Source organism: Tachypleus tridentatus, chromosome 3 (assembly GCF_004210375.1).
Source record: "Tachypleus tridentatus isolate NWPU-2018 chromosome 3, ASM421037v1, whole genome shotgun sequence".
NCBI classification, from domain to species: Eukaryota; Metazoa; Arthropoda; class Merostomata; order Xiphosura; family Limulidae; genus Tachypleus; species Tachypleus tridentatus.
Genome location: NC_134827.1, coordinates 22,934,105 through 22,950,061, shown reverse-complemented (window position 1 = coordinate 22,950,061; position 15,957 = coordinate 22,934,105). Strand labels below are relative to the sequence as shown.

Here is a 15,957-nt window from a genome sequence, read left to right as displayed (position 1 = left end):
AATGCGTTGTCATCGATTTGTAGGCAGCAAAGATTAACATGTTGTATCGCTGAGGCAGTCGGAGTGAACAGCTATTACAAATCAAACAGGAGACTATGAATGTTCAGTTTATTTGGGTTGATAAGTGCGATTGGCCAGGGAATATAACCTGACAAAAAAAGGAAAATTTTTCTGTTACCAACTTGAAATACAAAACTATAGACTAAAGCTAGAATACAAGTACCTGATACAGGAGTGGAAAAGGAATCCTAGAATATACAACTAAGAAACCAATTGCTACCGTGTCTCACAAATTAGAAGATTAAGCCTATAATTACTAGTGTTTCACACAGGATTAGGAGCCAGTTCTAAGAGTCATAAAGAAGTAAAATATATATCTAGATTACTATTACATCACACAGGATTAGGAGCCAGTTCTCAGAGTCATAAAGAAGTAAAATATATATCTCGCTTACTATTACATCACACAGGATTAGGAGCCAGTTCTCAGAGTCATAAAGAAGTAAAATATATATCTCGCTTACTATTACATCACACAGGATTAGGAGCCAGTTCTCAGAGTCATAAAGAAGTAAAATATATATCTCGCTTACTATTACATCACACAGGATTAGGAGCCAGTTCTCAGAGTCATAAAGAAGTAAAATATATATCTCGATTACTATTACATCACACAGGATTAGGAGCCAGTTCTCAGAGTCATAAAGAAGTAAAATATATATCTCGCTTACTATTACATCACACAGGATTAGAAGTAGAAATTCTATTTACTTTTTTAATGCAGAATTAGCAGCCGAAGCCAAAAATATTGGTGTGTGTGTTTTTCTGATGGCATAATCATATCGGGCTATCTGCTGTGTCCAGCAAGGGGAATATAACCCTAATTTTAGCGCTTTAAGTCCCAAGATTTACTGATGTCCCGTCGGGGTATATATTGGTGTGTCGCACAGAACTGAAAGCCAAAGTCGAATTACAAATGTTGATTGGAAAATTATAAGCCCAAACCCAATTACTAATGTATCCTACAGCCAATGGCCAAAGCCTAATTGCTAGTGTGTTAAATAGAATAAAACAAAAAAATACCAGCAACGTACGAAGCTACAATACCAGATTGTTATAAGGAACTATTAACTGGATTGCCACTGTATTATACTCAATTAGAACCTAAAGCTCATTTAGTAGTGTTCAGTACAGATTTGGAAATCCAGATCAAATTACCAGTGTGTCATTCAGAATTAATACCTAAAACCAAATTACCAGTTTGTCATATCATAAATTATTAGAGTCTTAAGTTATTTACAAGTTTGTATCACGCAGAATTAGAAACCGAAGCCGATATAGCAGTTTGTCATAAAGAACTAGAAAACTAAACCGTAATTACCAGAGTATTATACATAATATAAACAAAACAAAAGTAACCTAAACCAAATTTTCACTGTGTTATACTCAGTTAGAATCAAAACTAATGTACAACTACTAACCAAATCAAAATTACCAGAGTTGTCTTATCATACAGAATACAAATCTAAGTGTTTTACTTCTGTGTGTCATACTCAGTTAGAATCAAAACTAATGTACAACTACTAACCAAATCAAAATTACCAGAGTTGTCTTATCATACAGAATACAAATCTAAGTGTTTTACTTCTGTGTGTCATACTCAGTTAGAAACTAAACTAATGTACAACTACTAACCAAATCAAAATTACCAGAGTTGTCTTATCATACAGAATACAAATCTAAGTGTTTTACTTCTGTGTGTCATACGAAGTTAGAAACTAAATCTCATACATAAATGTTTTCAAATGCTGATTCCCGTTTACTTATACCAGTCCGATTAGAGCTGCGTATATCACTGAAAATAAAGAGTTAGTGAGTTTCTGTTATTTATTAAATAATTACCTATTTAAGTAAACGTTAAAAACGGAACAATGAAACAATATTTTTGCGCTTTTAGATTTTCTCTAGAGAATGGGTAACTATTTGTAGTTCCATGCTATATAAGAAACGCTTAGTTTTCTTATTCTTTATTACAGTTCACTTGTTTAGCAAAATTAATTTAAAAAATGTAAAATTATCTGTCATATATCAGATATTCTTGGTTATATTATTTCAATTATAATTGCTTTTAAAAACATCAATCTGTATTGCCATTTTAACACATGGGTTCAAACATTTCTCATGTTCTACCAGCTCTATATTTGTGCTTTTGGTGCTAAAGTTAAGAGATTCTCTCTTGAATCTTCCTCAACGATGACTATTACATGAATCATCCAAACTCTCTCTCTTTTAAATCTTTCTTGACGGTGAATATTACATGAATCATCCAAACTCTCTCTTTTAAATCTTTCTTGACGGTGAATATTACACGAATCATCCAAACTCTCTCTCTTTTAAATCATTCTTGACGGTGAATATTACATGAATAATACAAACTCTCTCTTTTAAATCTTTCTTGACGGTGAATATTACACGAATCATCAAACTCTCTCTCTTTTAAATCTTTCTTGACGGTGAATATTACATGAATCATCCAAACTCTCTCTCTTTTAAATCTTTCTTGACGGTGAATATTACATGAATCATCCAAACTCTCTCTTTTAAATCTTTCTTGACTGTGAATATTACATGAATCATCCAAACTCTCTCTCTTTTAAATCTTTCTTGACAGTGAATACAACATGAATCATCAAACTCTCTCTCTTTTAAATCTTTCTTGACGGTGAATATTACATGAATCATCCAAACTCTCTCTTTTAAATCTTTCTTGACGGTGAATATTACATGAATCATCCAAACTCTCTCTTTTAAATCTTTCTTGACGGTGAATATTACATGAATCATCCAAACTCTCTCTTTTAAATCTTTCTTGACGGTGAATATTACATGAATCATCAAACTCTCTCTCTTTTAAATCTTTCTTGACGGTGAATATTACATGAATCATCCAAACTCTCTCTCTTTTAAATCTTTCTTGACGGTGAATATTACATGAATCATCCAAACTTTCTCTTTTAAATCTTTCTTGACGGTGAATATTACATGAATCATCCAAACTCTCTCTCTTTTAAATCTTTCTTGACAGTGAATACAACATGAATCATCAAACTCTCTCTCTTTTAAATCTTTCTTGACGGTGAATATTACATGAATCATCCAAACTCTCTCTCTTTTAAATCTTTCTTGACAGTGAATACAACATGAATCATCAAACTCTCTCTCTTTTAAATCTTTCTTGACAGTGAATATTACATGAATCATCCAAACTCTCTCTTTTAAATCTTTCTTGACGGTGAATATTACATGAATCATCCAAACTCTCTCTTTTAAATCTTTCTTGACGGTGAATATTACATGAATCATCCAAACTCTCTCTCTTTTAAATCATTCTTGATGGTGAATATTACATGAATAATACAAACTCTCTTTTAAATCTTTCTTGACGGTGAATATTACATGAATCATCAAACTCTCTCTTTTTAAATCTTTCTTGACGGTGAATATTACATGAATCATCCAAACTCTCTCTTTTAAATCTTTCTTGACGGTGAATATTACATGAATCATCCAAACTCTCTCTCTTTTAAATCATTCTTGACGGTGAATATTACATGAATAATACAAACTCTCTCTTTTAAATCTTTCTTGACGGTGAATATTACATGAATCATCAAACTCTCTCTCTTTTAAATCTTTCTTGACGGTGAATATTACATGAATCATCCAAACTCTCTCTCTTTTAAATCTTTCTTGACAGTGAATATTACATGAATCATCCAAACTCTCTCTCTTTTAAATCTTTCTTGACAGTGAATACAACATGAATCATCAAACTCTCTCTTTTAAATCTTTCTTGACGGTGAATATTACATGAATCATCCAAACTCTCTCTCTTTTAAATCTTTCTTGACGGTGAATATTAGATGAATCATCCAAACTCTCTCTCTTTTAAATCTTTCTTGACGGTGAATACTACATGAATCATCCAAACTCTCTCTCTTTTAAATCTTTCTTGACGGTGAATATTACATGAATCATTCAATCTCTCTCTCTTTTATATATTTTTTGACGGTGAATACTACATGAATCATCCAAGCTCTCTCTCTTTTAAATCTTTCTTGACGGTGAATATTACATGAATCATCCAAACTCTCTCTTTTAAATCTTTCTTGACGGTGAATACTACATGAATCATCCAAACTCTCTCTCTTTCAAATCATTCTTGACGGTGAATACTACATGAGTCATCTAAACTCTCTCTCTTTTAAATCATTCTTGACGGTGAATACTACATGAATCATTCAAAATTTCTCTCTTTTAAATCATTCTTGATGGTGAATACTACATGAATCATTCTCTCTCTCTCTCTTTTATATCTTTCTTGACGGCGAATACTACATGAATCATCCAAGCTCTCTTTCTTTTAAATCTTTCTTGGCGGTGAATACTACATGAATCATCCAAACTCTCTCTCTTTTAAATATTTCTTGACGGTGAATACTACATGAATCATCCAAGCTCTCTTTCTTTTAAATCTTTCTTGGCGGTGAATACTACATGAATCATCCAAAATATCTCTCTTTTAAATCTTTCTTGACGGTGAATACTACATGAATCATCTAAACTCTTTTCTCTTAAATCTTTCTCAACTGTGAAACTCACAGTGGCTCAACGGTGAGGCTGAAGGCTCACTCCGCTAAAAATCATGCTTCGATACTCGTGGCGGCTAAAATACAGATAGAAAAAGAGAAACTTGCAATGGAACTTTTACGTTATGGATTTCTTTCTCAGTCAAGTATTAGTGTAATACGTAAAACGTCTTACCACAGTATCAACCATGTTGATTCGATTTTGTCTTAATTTATTCATGTACTTCAGAAGATCGACGTGATGTTCTGCTTTGGCCATGTTCATCATGATGTCTATTAATATCAGAGTTCCGGTGCGACCTACACCAGCACTAAATAAAATAAATATTTATGTGAAAAAAAGAATATACACATATATAGACACATATGTATTTATAACTTTCTGGATTAAATCAAATATTCTCTTCAAAGTACAGTATTCACAGATGAACTTTTTTACATTCGTCAAGCTAAATTAATAGCTGTATTCTAAATATAGCTCTCGAATAGAAAGCCTTAGTTTGAGATTATGTCAGTTTAATGGTGTGTATGCGTTAGAAAGGAGAAGATAAATTGTGTCAACGAATCAGGAGAAATTAATTACCTGCAGTGAACAAGAAGAGTTTATTCGGAAAGTAATAGTATGTTTAGATAGGAGTAGGTAAGTTGTATTAACGAATCAGGAGAAATTAATTACCTGCAGTGAACAAGAAGAGTTTATTCGGAAAGTAATAGTATGTTTAGATAGGAGTAGGTAAGTTGTATTAACGAATCAGGAGAAATTAATTACCTGCAGTGAACAAGAAGAGTTTATTCGGAAAGTAATAGTATGTTTAGATAGGAGTAGGTAAGTTGTATTAACGAATCAGGAGAAATTAATTACCTGCAGTGAACAAGAAGAGTTTATTCGGAAAGTAATAGTATGTTTAGATAGGAGTAGGTAAGTTGTATTAACGAATCAGGAGAAATTAATTACCTGCAGTGAACAAGAAGAGTTTATTCGGAAAGTAATAGTATGTTTAGATAGGAGTAGGTAAGTTGTATTAACGAATCAGGAGAAATTAATTACCTGCAGTGAACAAGAAGAGGTCCATCGGAAACATTTTTTAAATTTCGTATCCTCTTTAAGAAAGACACCAGCGACATAGTGTACAAAGGCACACCATGATCAGGCCACATTGTGAAATGAAAATGTTTGATTTCTCGAGTTTCTGATCCCTGAAGCAAAGTTATAAGACAGTTATAAATATCGATGTATGTGATAACAAAAATAATAGTATTGAAAAATCATGCCGATTAAAATGATAAATTACTATAGATTTTTGAAAGGTAATTTTTAATATGAAGAGAACTGTATAAACGTGTGTTCTATATGTGTTCTGTATAAACGTGTGTTCTATATGTGTTAATTCGTCAACCATAATGTAATAAAATCGTTTCTAGTTTCGTTTCTCGTACATATTCAATAATAATAGAAAAAAGATTCTACAATAAAACACTTAAACTTATCCTGAAGATAAATATATATTTATATTCAAAAGTCTAATGTTTCTAAATATAATTAGCTTTGGAAAATTCGAGCATAAGCCGGTAGTTAAATAAGTTTGTAGTGCGTTTTAAAATTACCTAAAAAAAGCTAAAGATAAGAACTTGAGATAAATAAAACCATCACAAGGTTATAGTTACGTTCAATTCTGCTAACAAAATATATGTATATGTATAATCAATACAAGTCACTGGAGGAAGTTTTTCTATTCAGCGAAACCAGCCAGGTGGATTAGTGGCAAGGTGGTGGACTAACAAAGCTAGAAATCTATTTTCGGTGCCCACTTTCGGGAGAACACAGATATCCCGTTGTGCAGCTTTACGTATTTACAACAAAACTAACAAACAAAATAAATGTACCATCAAAAATTATAACTCGAAGTAAATAACTAATGATAAGAAATATAACTTTCATAATGTTATTACTGTTGAAAATGTTACTTTTACACTGCAATTATGATTAAAAGAAATCCTTCTTTCATACTGTAGTAATTGTTAAAGGAAATATTTCTCTCATACTTCAATCATTGTTAAAAAAATATTTATTTCATACTATAATTATTGTTAAAAGAAATATGTCTTTTACACTATAACTATCCCTCATTGGCTCATCGGTATGTCTGCGGACTTACAACACTATAAATCGGATTTCGATACCCGTGGTGGGCAGAGTACAGATCGCCCATTGTGTAGCTTTGTGCTTAATTCAAAACAAAAACACACTATAATCATTGTTGAAAAAAATATTACTTTAATACCCTAGTCATTGTTAAAAGAAATATTACTTTCACACTATAATCATTGTTAAAAATATTACTTTCCAACTGTTAGGCCTCAAAATGAATTATTTATATATTTCAAGTATATCTTACTCAAATTCTTTTTTCATGGTTCCTTTATCAAAACAAATATAGTAGATGATTGTAACCAAAGGGTGGGAGAGATGGTGCAAATTATCGAAAACAAACAGGAAAAAACTAGAGACAGTATAGCCGATATTTTTAACAAAATAACTATTGATACCATTGTAGCTTAATTACTCAATGTTACTACAATTATTTTATAATTAAAATACTTACGCTGCATACAAGAAATTCTTGTACGTTAAAATTAGCAAACACTTCCTTTTTAATTAAAGTCACCGTAACAGGCCCGTATTTCTCCGTACTATCTGGCCAATACTTTTCACATTTAGTCTGTTAAAAAATAAAACCTCCGTCAGTAATAAAATATCTAACATCTCTTACTTAAGCAAACAATAGTTTATTTACGTATATACTCTTATCAGAAGGAAATTATTTTTGTTATAAAAATGAAAAATTGTGAAATTTTGACAAAAATCACTGTTTTACTGGGAGTAGAACTCATTACCTGTAATAGGTTTTAGTTTGGTTTGTTTCGAATTTCGCGCAAAACTATATGAGAGTTATCTGCGCTAGCCGTCCATGATTTTGCAGTATAAGACTAGAGGTAAGGCAGCTATTCATCACCACCCACCGCCAACTGTTGGGCTACTCTTTTACCAACGAATAGTGGGATTGACCGTCACATTGTAACGCCCCCACGGCTGAAAGGGCGAGCATGTTTGGTGCGACCAGGATTCTAACCCGCGAACCTCGGATTACGAGTCGAACACCTTAACACACTTGGCTATGCTGGGCCTTTTTAATATTTATATTTGGTTCAGTTTGTTCTATGTGAAGTATATTGTTAAATGAGTAGTGCACAATTCCTGCCTCTTCTCTCAATTTGTAAAAGATTCTTGAAAGTAAAAATCAAGAATATATGTTTTACGAAAGCACTGGTGTGCCCTCGAATATTGTTGAACTTTCGAGAATCTCGACTAATGAGTATAAAAGCAAGCCATCGCAAGAGCCAAGATAATATTGATGGTCAGCTACATCCAGTTTACCATAAGCCTCGGAAGCTGTAATTGTGATTAACGCTTATTAAACAGAAAACCACAGAATTTGACCAGAAACGTTTATAAATTTTGAATATTATAAACCATTGAAGTTCAGTGAATTAATTTTGGATGTCAGTATTTTTTACGAAGACATAGCACAACTTCAGCGGAAAACTCACGTGTGAAGTGTATCTGTGTATCAACATAAAATTAATTCTCTCGTCGTGGACCTAAACCGTCGATAAAGCATTTAGTTCCAGAGCAGATAGAAGACGTAATATTGTTTGTAACTTTGTAAAACTAAAAATAATGTTCTAATAATGACAATTCAAAGTATTCGAGTGAGAGTTCGTCTATTTCAAAATATATTTTTGACGTTCATTATACATATTTATGTGTGTACGGATAGAGGGAGAGATTCCTTATTTTCATATCTAAAAATAAATGTAATACCATATATAGTAACTTTTCTTATTTCCAAAGCACCAGAACAAAATGTGGTTTGTTTGTTTAATTTTGCGAACATTTTAAAGAGCTATTTGCTCAAGCCAGCCCTATTTATAGATTAAAGGAAAAGCAGCTAGTCACCACCACCAGCTCCTGAGATATTATTTTACCAATGATTAGTGGGATTGGATGTGGTTTATAACGCTACCTCTGCGGAAAGGACTAGCATGTTCGTTGAATGGAACTCGAATACCTGACTCACAGGTTACGAAACGAGCACCTTAACCGCCAGGCCAAGATATACAGAAGGTTTTCTTATTGATACTTTGGTGACAATATTCAAAACATTGTGCGAAATATTACTTTTTTATTTCTAAATCTTTCAAATGGGTATTTCACCTATTAAGTATAAAATCTGCGAACAGAGGTAAATAAACGTACCTTTCCCTTTTCTATAAGATTTGTAACCATTGCAATTAACGTTACACCTTCTTGCCAAACCATTCTCCAAAAGTCCACAACAGTGTTAGGCTTGGGACCTATAAAATACATCTTATGGTAAGAACACTAACATAAAGCCTAACTTATATCGGGTTTACGTCTCAAATGTAAATCAAATGAATAAGACGTTATTTATTTAGTTCAAATGAAAACTAAGCTACAATAACATGAGTCTTGCTTTATCGTTATCGAAATATATTTTAATGAAACTATAATATTTCATTATGTTTCTTCTCTATTTAACTTAAGTGTTTTACATCATAATTAAAGGAATTTTACACAGTCTAGTAAATATGATTCGATATAACAATAAGATATATGTTTATCATTTAATTAATAGAACATGTTTATTCCTTGAATAAATTTGAATCGCTGGGTAACAAAGTAAGAAAAGAGTAATTTTATTTTTACTGCATCATTTTTGTAAAATTTCAATTGCAAAAATATGAGCCGATGTTCATGTTTAAATAACGCAGTGATCCCAGCATGTAAACAATACTTACGTATAAACGACGCACTGTAACACTATCTTTCGTGTAGCTTTGCGCGAAATTCACAAACAAAAACAAAACAAGTGTGTGTGTGTGTGCGTGTTTTCTTACAGCAAAGCCACATCGGGCTATCTGCTGAGTTCACCGAGAGGAATCCAACCTCTAATTTTAGCGTTGTAACTCCGAAGACATACCGCTGTACTAGCGGGGGTCAAAACAAAACAAAGACATTATCTTACCTTGTGTTGCAATGTATTCCTTTTGTCTTTCATAACCCTAAAATTACAAAAAGGAATTACAAAACAAATGACAATATATTCATAAGTATAAAAATTACTCATCAAAATGGCAGTGTACCAGTTCATGTAAAAAGAATAAAACAGTGTAAATGTGGAGTTTACTTCAACTTATATTATTCATCACTCCATTATTAAAAATACAGTACACAGAAGTTGTATGTATATATCAAAATGCATCATCTTCGTGACACTAAAGCAAATATATCACGCTTGAGTTCTCTCATTATAAACTATACAAAAGCAAAATATATTAAAATTAGGTTAAAGTGACCTACAGGTTTTGTACGTATTGGTTTTGTTCCTGAGTAAATAACAACTCACTCAAGAATTTAATAATTTAAGTATCAACACCTTCTTTTTCAAGTGTTCTCATTCTCTTTGAGATTTTTTTTTTGTGGGGGATGATTTTTAATATCTTCCCTTGTCAGGATACTAAAGGGTGACAGGGAATACGTGTTCCACAAAAGAAAATTAATGAAATAATACAGTTTAACCTGAAATATCCCATAAATTTAAAACAATCAACCACAAACCATATAAAATATCGAAGTAGGAAAAATCAAATAAAGCATAGTGGTTAGCCTTCCAGATCTGTGAATTTACAGATTCATGGTTCGCATCCCTTTACTGAAAACATTTGCTCCATAGGTTAAAGCCATGAATGTACTACAGAAATTATATTTGAATTTCACTAATTAATCAGATTAAATAGCAAATTAACCAGGTAATTTGTTATCAAATCCTTGAGAAATATTCAGCCTCTACTGTAAAGATATGATAAGCACTTTATGGATTCAGTAGATCAGCTTTCAACTTCTCTAGTTTGTTGTTTATTTTTAAATCCACTATCTTTAGATGTGTATCTCTAAACATATGATAACTATTGTGTTGGTTTTCGCGAAAATCAGACAAGAAGTAAAAGAAAAGCTCTTCCAGACACAAATAAGTTGGGAAGATTGAAGATTTTAAAATGTAAATATTTACAAACAGTTTCAAATATCTTTGTTGTACTTCTCATGAACTTCATGAACTTTATCATTTTGAAAACTCGTCCTCTAGTTCACTGACAATAATATTAAACATTGGTAGTTTTTTTTTTCCAACGTCTCAATGAGATTTTAAAGCAACTTGTTTTATCTCGAAAAGATCCAACCCTTAATGTTATGCTCATGTCAAAGAATAAAGCTTGTTTATGTTATCATAATATATTATAATGAATTTTACTGTTATTATTCATAGCGTCTACACTTCACTATTCGAACTGCTAATACCTCACAACGAGGTTCACTGACTCCAAATATTTACAACGGACAGCGCGGGTTTAAATCCCCGTCACACCAAACATGCTCGCCCTTTCAGCCGTGGGAGCGTTATAATGTGACGGTCAATCCCACTGTTCGTTGGTAAAAGAGTAGTCCAAGAGTTGGCGGTGGGTGGTGATGACTAGCTTACTTCCCTCTAGTCTTACGCTGCTAAATTAGGGACGGTTAGCGCAGATAGCCCTCGTGTAGCTTCGCTCGAAATTCAAAAACAAAACAAAACAAACAAAACAAACAAAAACGACAATGCTAGAGCTCATCAGTTTCAGCGTTTACTAACATGACAGAAAACTGTTAATTATTCTGCATGTTATGTTTGTTTTTTTTAATCTCGCGCGAAGCAATACGAGAGCTACCTGCGCTAACCATCCCTAATTTAGCAGTGTAACACTATAGGGAGGTAAGCTAGTCATCACCACCCACCGCCAACTCTTGGGCTACTCTTTTACCAACGAATAGCGGGATTGACCGTCACGTTATAATGCCCCCACGGCTGAAAGGGTAAGCGTATTTGGTGCGACGGGGATTCGAACCCGCGACCCTCGGATTATGAGTCGAACGCCTTAACCCACCTAGCCATGCAGGGTATTCATAAAAAGTAATTTCGTTTTTTTCTTGTAAAATTATTAATATGTAATTTATGTTTAATACATATAATCCTACGAATAAATTGGGTTAAGTAGTAAAGAAACTTATTTAACTTATTAAATCTCATTACTGTATATATTCGAGATGTTAGCGAAATGATTCCAACAATCAAAATCGTAGTTTTCTCTATACCAATATATATAAAACAGTATACTGTAAATGTGTTGAAAAACATATTATCTTTACTTACGTCTATATAGCTGGCGTTGATATAATCGGAAGATTGGTCAGTCTTCTGATATTCCAAAATTACCCGACTACGGTCATCTGTTCAGAAACATTCAGTATATATATATATATATTTTTTTTTTTTTTCAGGCTATTAGTTTGACAAAATGAAGTACTGAATACCCAGCAGTCTGTCCTGGTTAGAGCAAACCGTCTCGCAACCTGTATATGTGATAATGCTGTCAAAATGTTTTGTGTTCCATTACAATCAATATTTTCTTTTAATTTCTAATCTGATGTTTGAATAATTGAAATATTTCCCGTCATCACATTTTATGTTATAACTGATACGTATTTTACTTGAAATATGTGAGTGCGTGTGTTTTCTAAAAGCAAAGCCACATCAGGCTATCTGCTATGTCAACTGAGGTAAATCGAACCTGTGATTTTAGCGTTGTAAATCTAAAGACTTGCCGCTGTCCCAACGGGGGACCAATTCGAAACGTATATCAAAACTTTGAAAATCAGCCGTAAGAATACCTAGTAGTCTATACTTATCAAGCTTGTAGCTTTGTACACATATGTGTAAATTCATATATATGGTCAGCTAACTTCTCGAACTTTGCTTGAACTAGGCAGACGGTCTTTGAATGGCTCCTACCAAGAGAGATACCAAGGTAGGTTAAAGGTCTCCCACACTTGGTGAATTGATTTTCAGAATTAAGCTTCAGTTACGAAGTAGCAGGGCCACAGGTGACATACATTGATCAAATATCACGGGAGAGTGCCCCCTTTTGGAGGGGGGGGGCGTGATTCCTTTCCTCTTTGTGATAGTTATAGAAATAGCTAGGTACAAGGAGGAATCCCGATCTGTAAATCATGAGGGGACCTTTTGACGTACACAACAAAGCGTAACACCGTATTACGTAAATTTATGTCCTTTCTCTTTACTGGTTACAGTTCTGATAAACGTACATCTAGAAGTAGTGAGTAATGCATGAAGCATCATGATGTGTTTGTTTCGTTGTTGTTAGTTGGTTATGCGTAACATGTGAACCAAACATAAGTTCAAGATGTCTGAAAATAAGCGTCCTCCAGTGACACAGCAATGTGTCGTAGGACTAACAACCATAGAAACTAGGTTTCGATAAATTACTATAATTTTAAAAGAAAATTCTATAAGAATGCCTTACATTACATTAACAACTCACAAGCAAATCATTTTAAAATGTATTATGAAAACCAAACAAATAAATGTTATTATACACATACGATTTTATCAATTAGTAACTTGTGTCGTAAGTCTTCGATTAGCCTTGGAAACAAAAGTAGTAAAAAAAAAATAGCTATTTCATAATATGCAGAGAAACTTAGTTTGTAAAGGTTTAAGTTTAAAAACTTAATCTATTCAGCCTAATAACTGCAGGTGTGTTTGCTGAAAAATACACATAGAAGTTTTGGGTTAACAGAAAATTTGACAACATCTCTACTCTATGTTAAAGAACGTTTTGTCACTAACTTATTTGATTTGAAATACGAGTCAATCAAATATTTTTTTCTGGAAAAACTCAAAACAAAAACATATGAGATCAATGAAAAAATAGACGTGACGTAAAATGTGTAATTTTTATAAAAATTGATCCTCGCTTTAGCAAAATTTAGAAAACATTTTATTCATACACACCAAAAATCCTTTACTATGTAAAAATTCATAATAGTCGTGTCTTAGAAGTTGTTCAGTAAAATAAAAATTGCTCTTACATGCCATTAAATTTCCATAGCGATTTTTTAATCTGTTTTCCTGCTTTTTGGCAATTTCCCATTGTTGTGTCTGTCCTTTAGGCGCTTCCTAGAAATAATGAAGCAAACCACCACATTTACACCGGTTTTGATAATGTACTTTATTTCTATAATTTTAACTTTATTTGAAGTTTCATTTTAAAAAATTAGAACGTATATGCGTTCTGTTTTCTTCAGTATTTTATTCAACAAAGAAAGGTTTGAGTTTCGCAACACGTTTAGACCATGTGTTATTTACATTAGAAAGATAAACACATGATAACATCAAGCTTTTTCACTGCTAATATGCTACTCAACAATATAACAACACCTTTAGACTGTGTTATTTACATTAGAAAGATAAACATGATTAGATCAAGCTTCCTTACTGCTAATATGCTACTCAACAATGTAACAACACACTTAGACTGTGTTATTTACATTAGAAAGATAAACATGATTAGATCAAGCTTTTTTACTACTAATATGCTACAAAACAATATAACAACACCTTTAGACTGTGTTATTTACATTAGAAAGATAAACACGTGATAACATCAAGCTTTCTTACTGCTAATATGCTACTAAACAATATAACAACACCTTCAGACTGTGTTATTTACATTAGAAAGATACACATGATTAGATCAAGTTTCCTTACTGCTAATATGCTACAAAACAATATGAACTTTACAACAAGGTTTTAGTTCAAATAATAATGGATGCATACAAGTTTCTGAGCTACTAATTTAATAGTGAGCTGTTTTGAAGAAAAGAAATACAAAACTCAGAAATAAATAATAACTTGACATTTTAATACTCATCCGAACTGTTTTGGTGTTTTAAAAGCAAATTAATAAACAGTACTATAAAAATTAAAACTTGTGCATCTCAGGAAACCGCTTTCCCGGTAAAATTAATCGTGTTTTTACACATCTGTGTATAATGTTCACGTGGTCCGGGTAATTGTTGTATTTATAAACACACTACGAGAAGTGTTTCTGGCCAATATTTACATCCCTGGTTTCTGTCAACCAACTCAAAAAATGCGAATATTAAAGCAAATGTATATTCAAATAGTTGACATTAGGTTTGGTTCATGTATCACTGTACTTATAGTAACTCAACATGCATCAGGTATTAAACTCAGCCAGTTGACACCAGTTGATGTGTTACAGTGATTATAGATAGTTTTTGATACACAAAAACTTAGGGGCACAATATACAGTCATGTGAAAAAGTTAGGACGCCAAACATGCTCGCCCTTTCAGCCGTGGGGGCGTTATAATGTGACGGTCAATCCCACTATTCGTTGGTAAAAGAGTAGCCCAACAGTTGGCGGTGGGTGGTGATGAATAGCTGCCTTCCCTCTAGTCTTACACTGCTAAATTAGGGACGGCTAGCACAGATAGCCCTCGACTTGCTTTGTGCGAAATTCCAAAACAAACAAAAAGTTAGGACACCCTATGAAAGCCTGTATATTTTTGTAAAGTCTTTTCTTCAGTTTTAATTGTTTAGTTATATTCCTATAATCTTTCAGTATTGTTAAAATTCAGATTAAATATCTATATATCCAAAATGTTACAAAAATACACAGGCTTTCATAGGGTGTCCTAACTTTTTCACATGACTGTACATGAGGCATTAAACCTGCCTTCTTTTTAACAGCACTTTCTTTTCTCTGAAAATACAAAAACATGAGGAAATCGCCAGAACCACGGCTTTTGAACTTCTTTTAGGCAGGATTAGAGTGAATTCACTGTGATATCTTCCTTCCCTTGTGTTATACTTCTGAGCGCCAGTAATACCAAGCGTAGGATACGCGTATATACCCAGTTCTATTTTATTACTCACCAGAATATCTACCAGAACACCATCAAATTTAAATTATTTTAGACTAAATTAATCCATGAGACCTTGAGGTCAAATACATCAATTGAAAGACTTGCTGAGTCCAAAACTGTAATTTGATCTCAAATCGGTCAAGAGATGAAGCTATGAGCTAAACGTTTCCACTTGAAAAAGTCAGCGCCATTATATGAGCTGCTATGCAGAGGTTAAACCACAAGGAAAACAACGAGAAGTTACAGACGTATAACCCTAACGACAAGGTTTTGGTGTTGGTTGTGGGCACAGCACAGATAGACCATTATGTAGCTTTGTGATTTACTACAAACAAACAAATGCAAAGACAAATTAGTCATTATTAAGATTTAATATTGATGT

General features: G+C 32.8%; 1 protein-coding gene across 10 annotated transcripts in view; it reads right to left on the bottom strand.

Moving 5' to 3' along the window:
- Positions 1-15,957, bottom strand: part of LOC143246523 (receptor-type tyrosine-protein phosphatase mu-like) — a 110,521-nt gene that overhangs the window by 19,813 nt on the left and 74,751 nt on the right. For 9 of the 10 annotated variants that reach the window (XR_013026019.1, XR_013026020.1, XR_013026018.1 and 6 more), the window contains 7 exons: positions 13,714-13,801; positions 11,975-12,051; positions 9,758-9,794; positions 8,968-9,065; positions 7,253-7,369; positions 5,698-5,846; positions 4,825-4,960 (listed from right to left, as the gene is read on the bottom strand). Coding sequence is in view for 6 of the 10 variants with exons in the window: in XM_076493379.1 (XP_076349494.1) it covers positions 4,825-4,960; positions 5,698-5,846; positions 7,253-7,369; positions 8,968-9,065; positions 9,758-9,794; positions 11,975-12,051; positions 13,714-13,801 (702 nt within the window). In the remaining 4 variants the exon portion in view is untranslated. The remainder of the gene's footprint in view (positions 1-4,824; positions 4,961-5,697; positions 5,847-7,252; positions 7,370-8,967; positions 9,066-9,757; positions 9,795-11,974; positions 12,052-13,713; positions 13,802-15,957) is intronic. The other variant, XM_076493382.1, reaches the window with a different exon arrangement.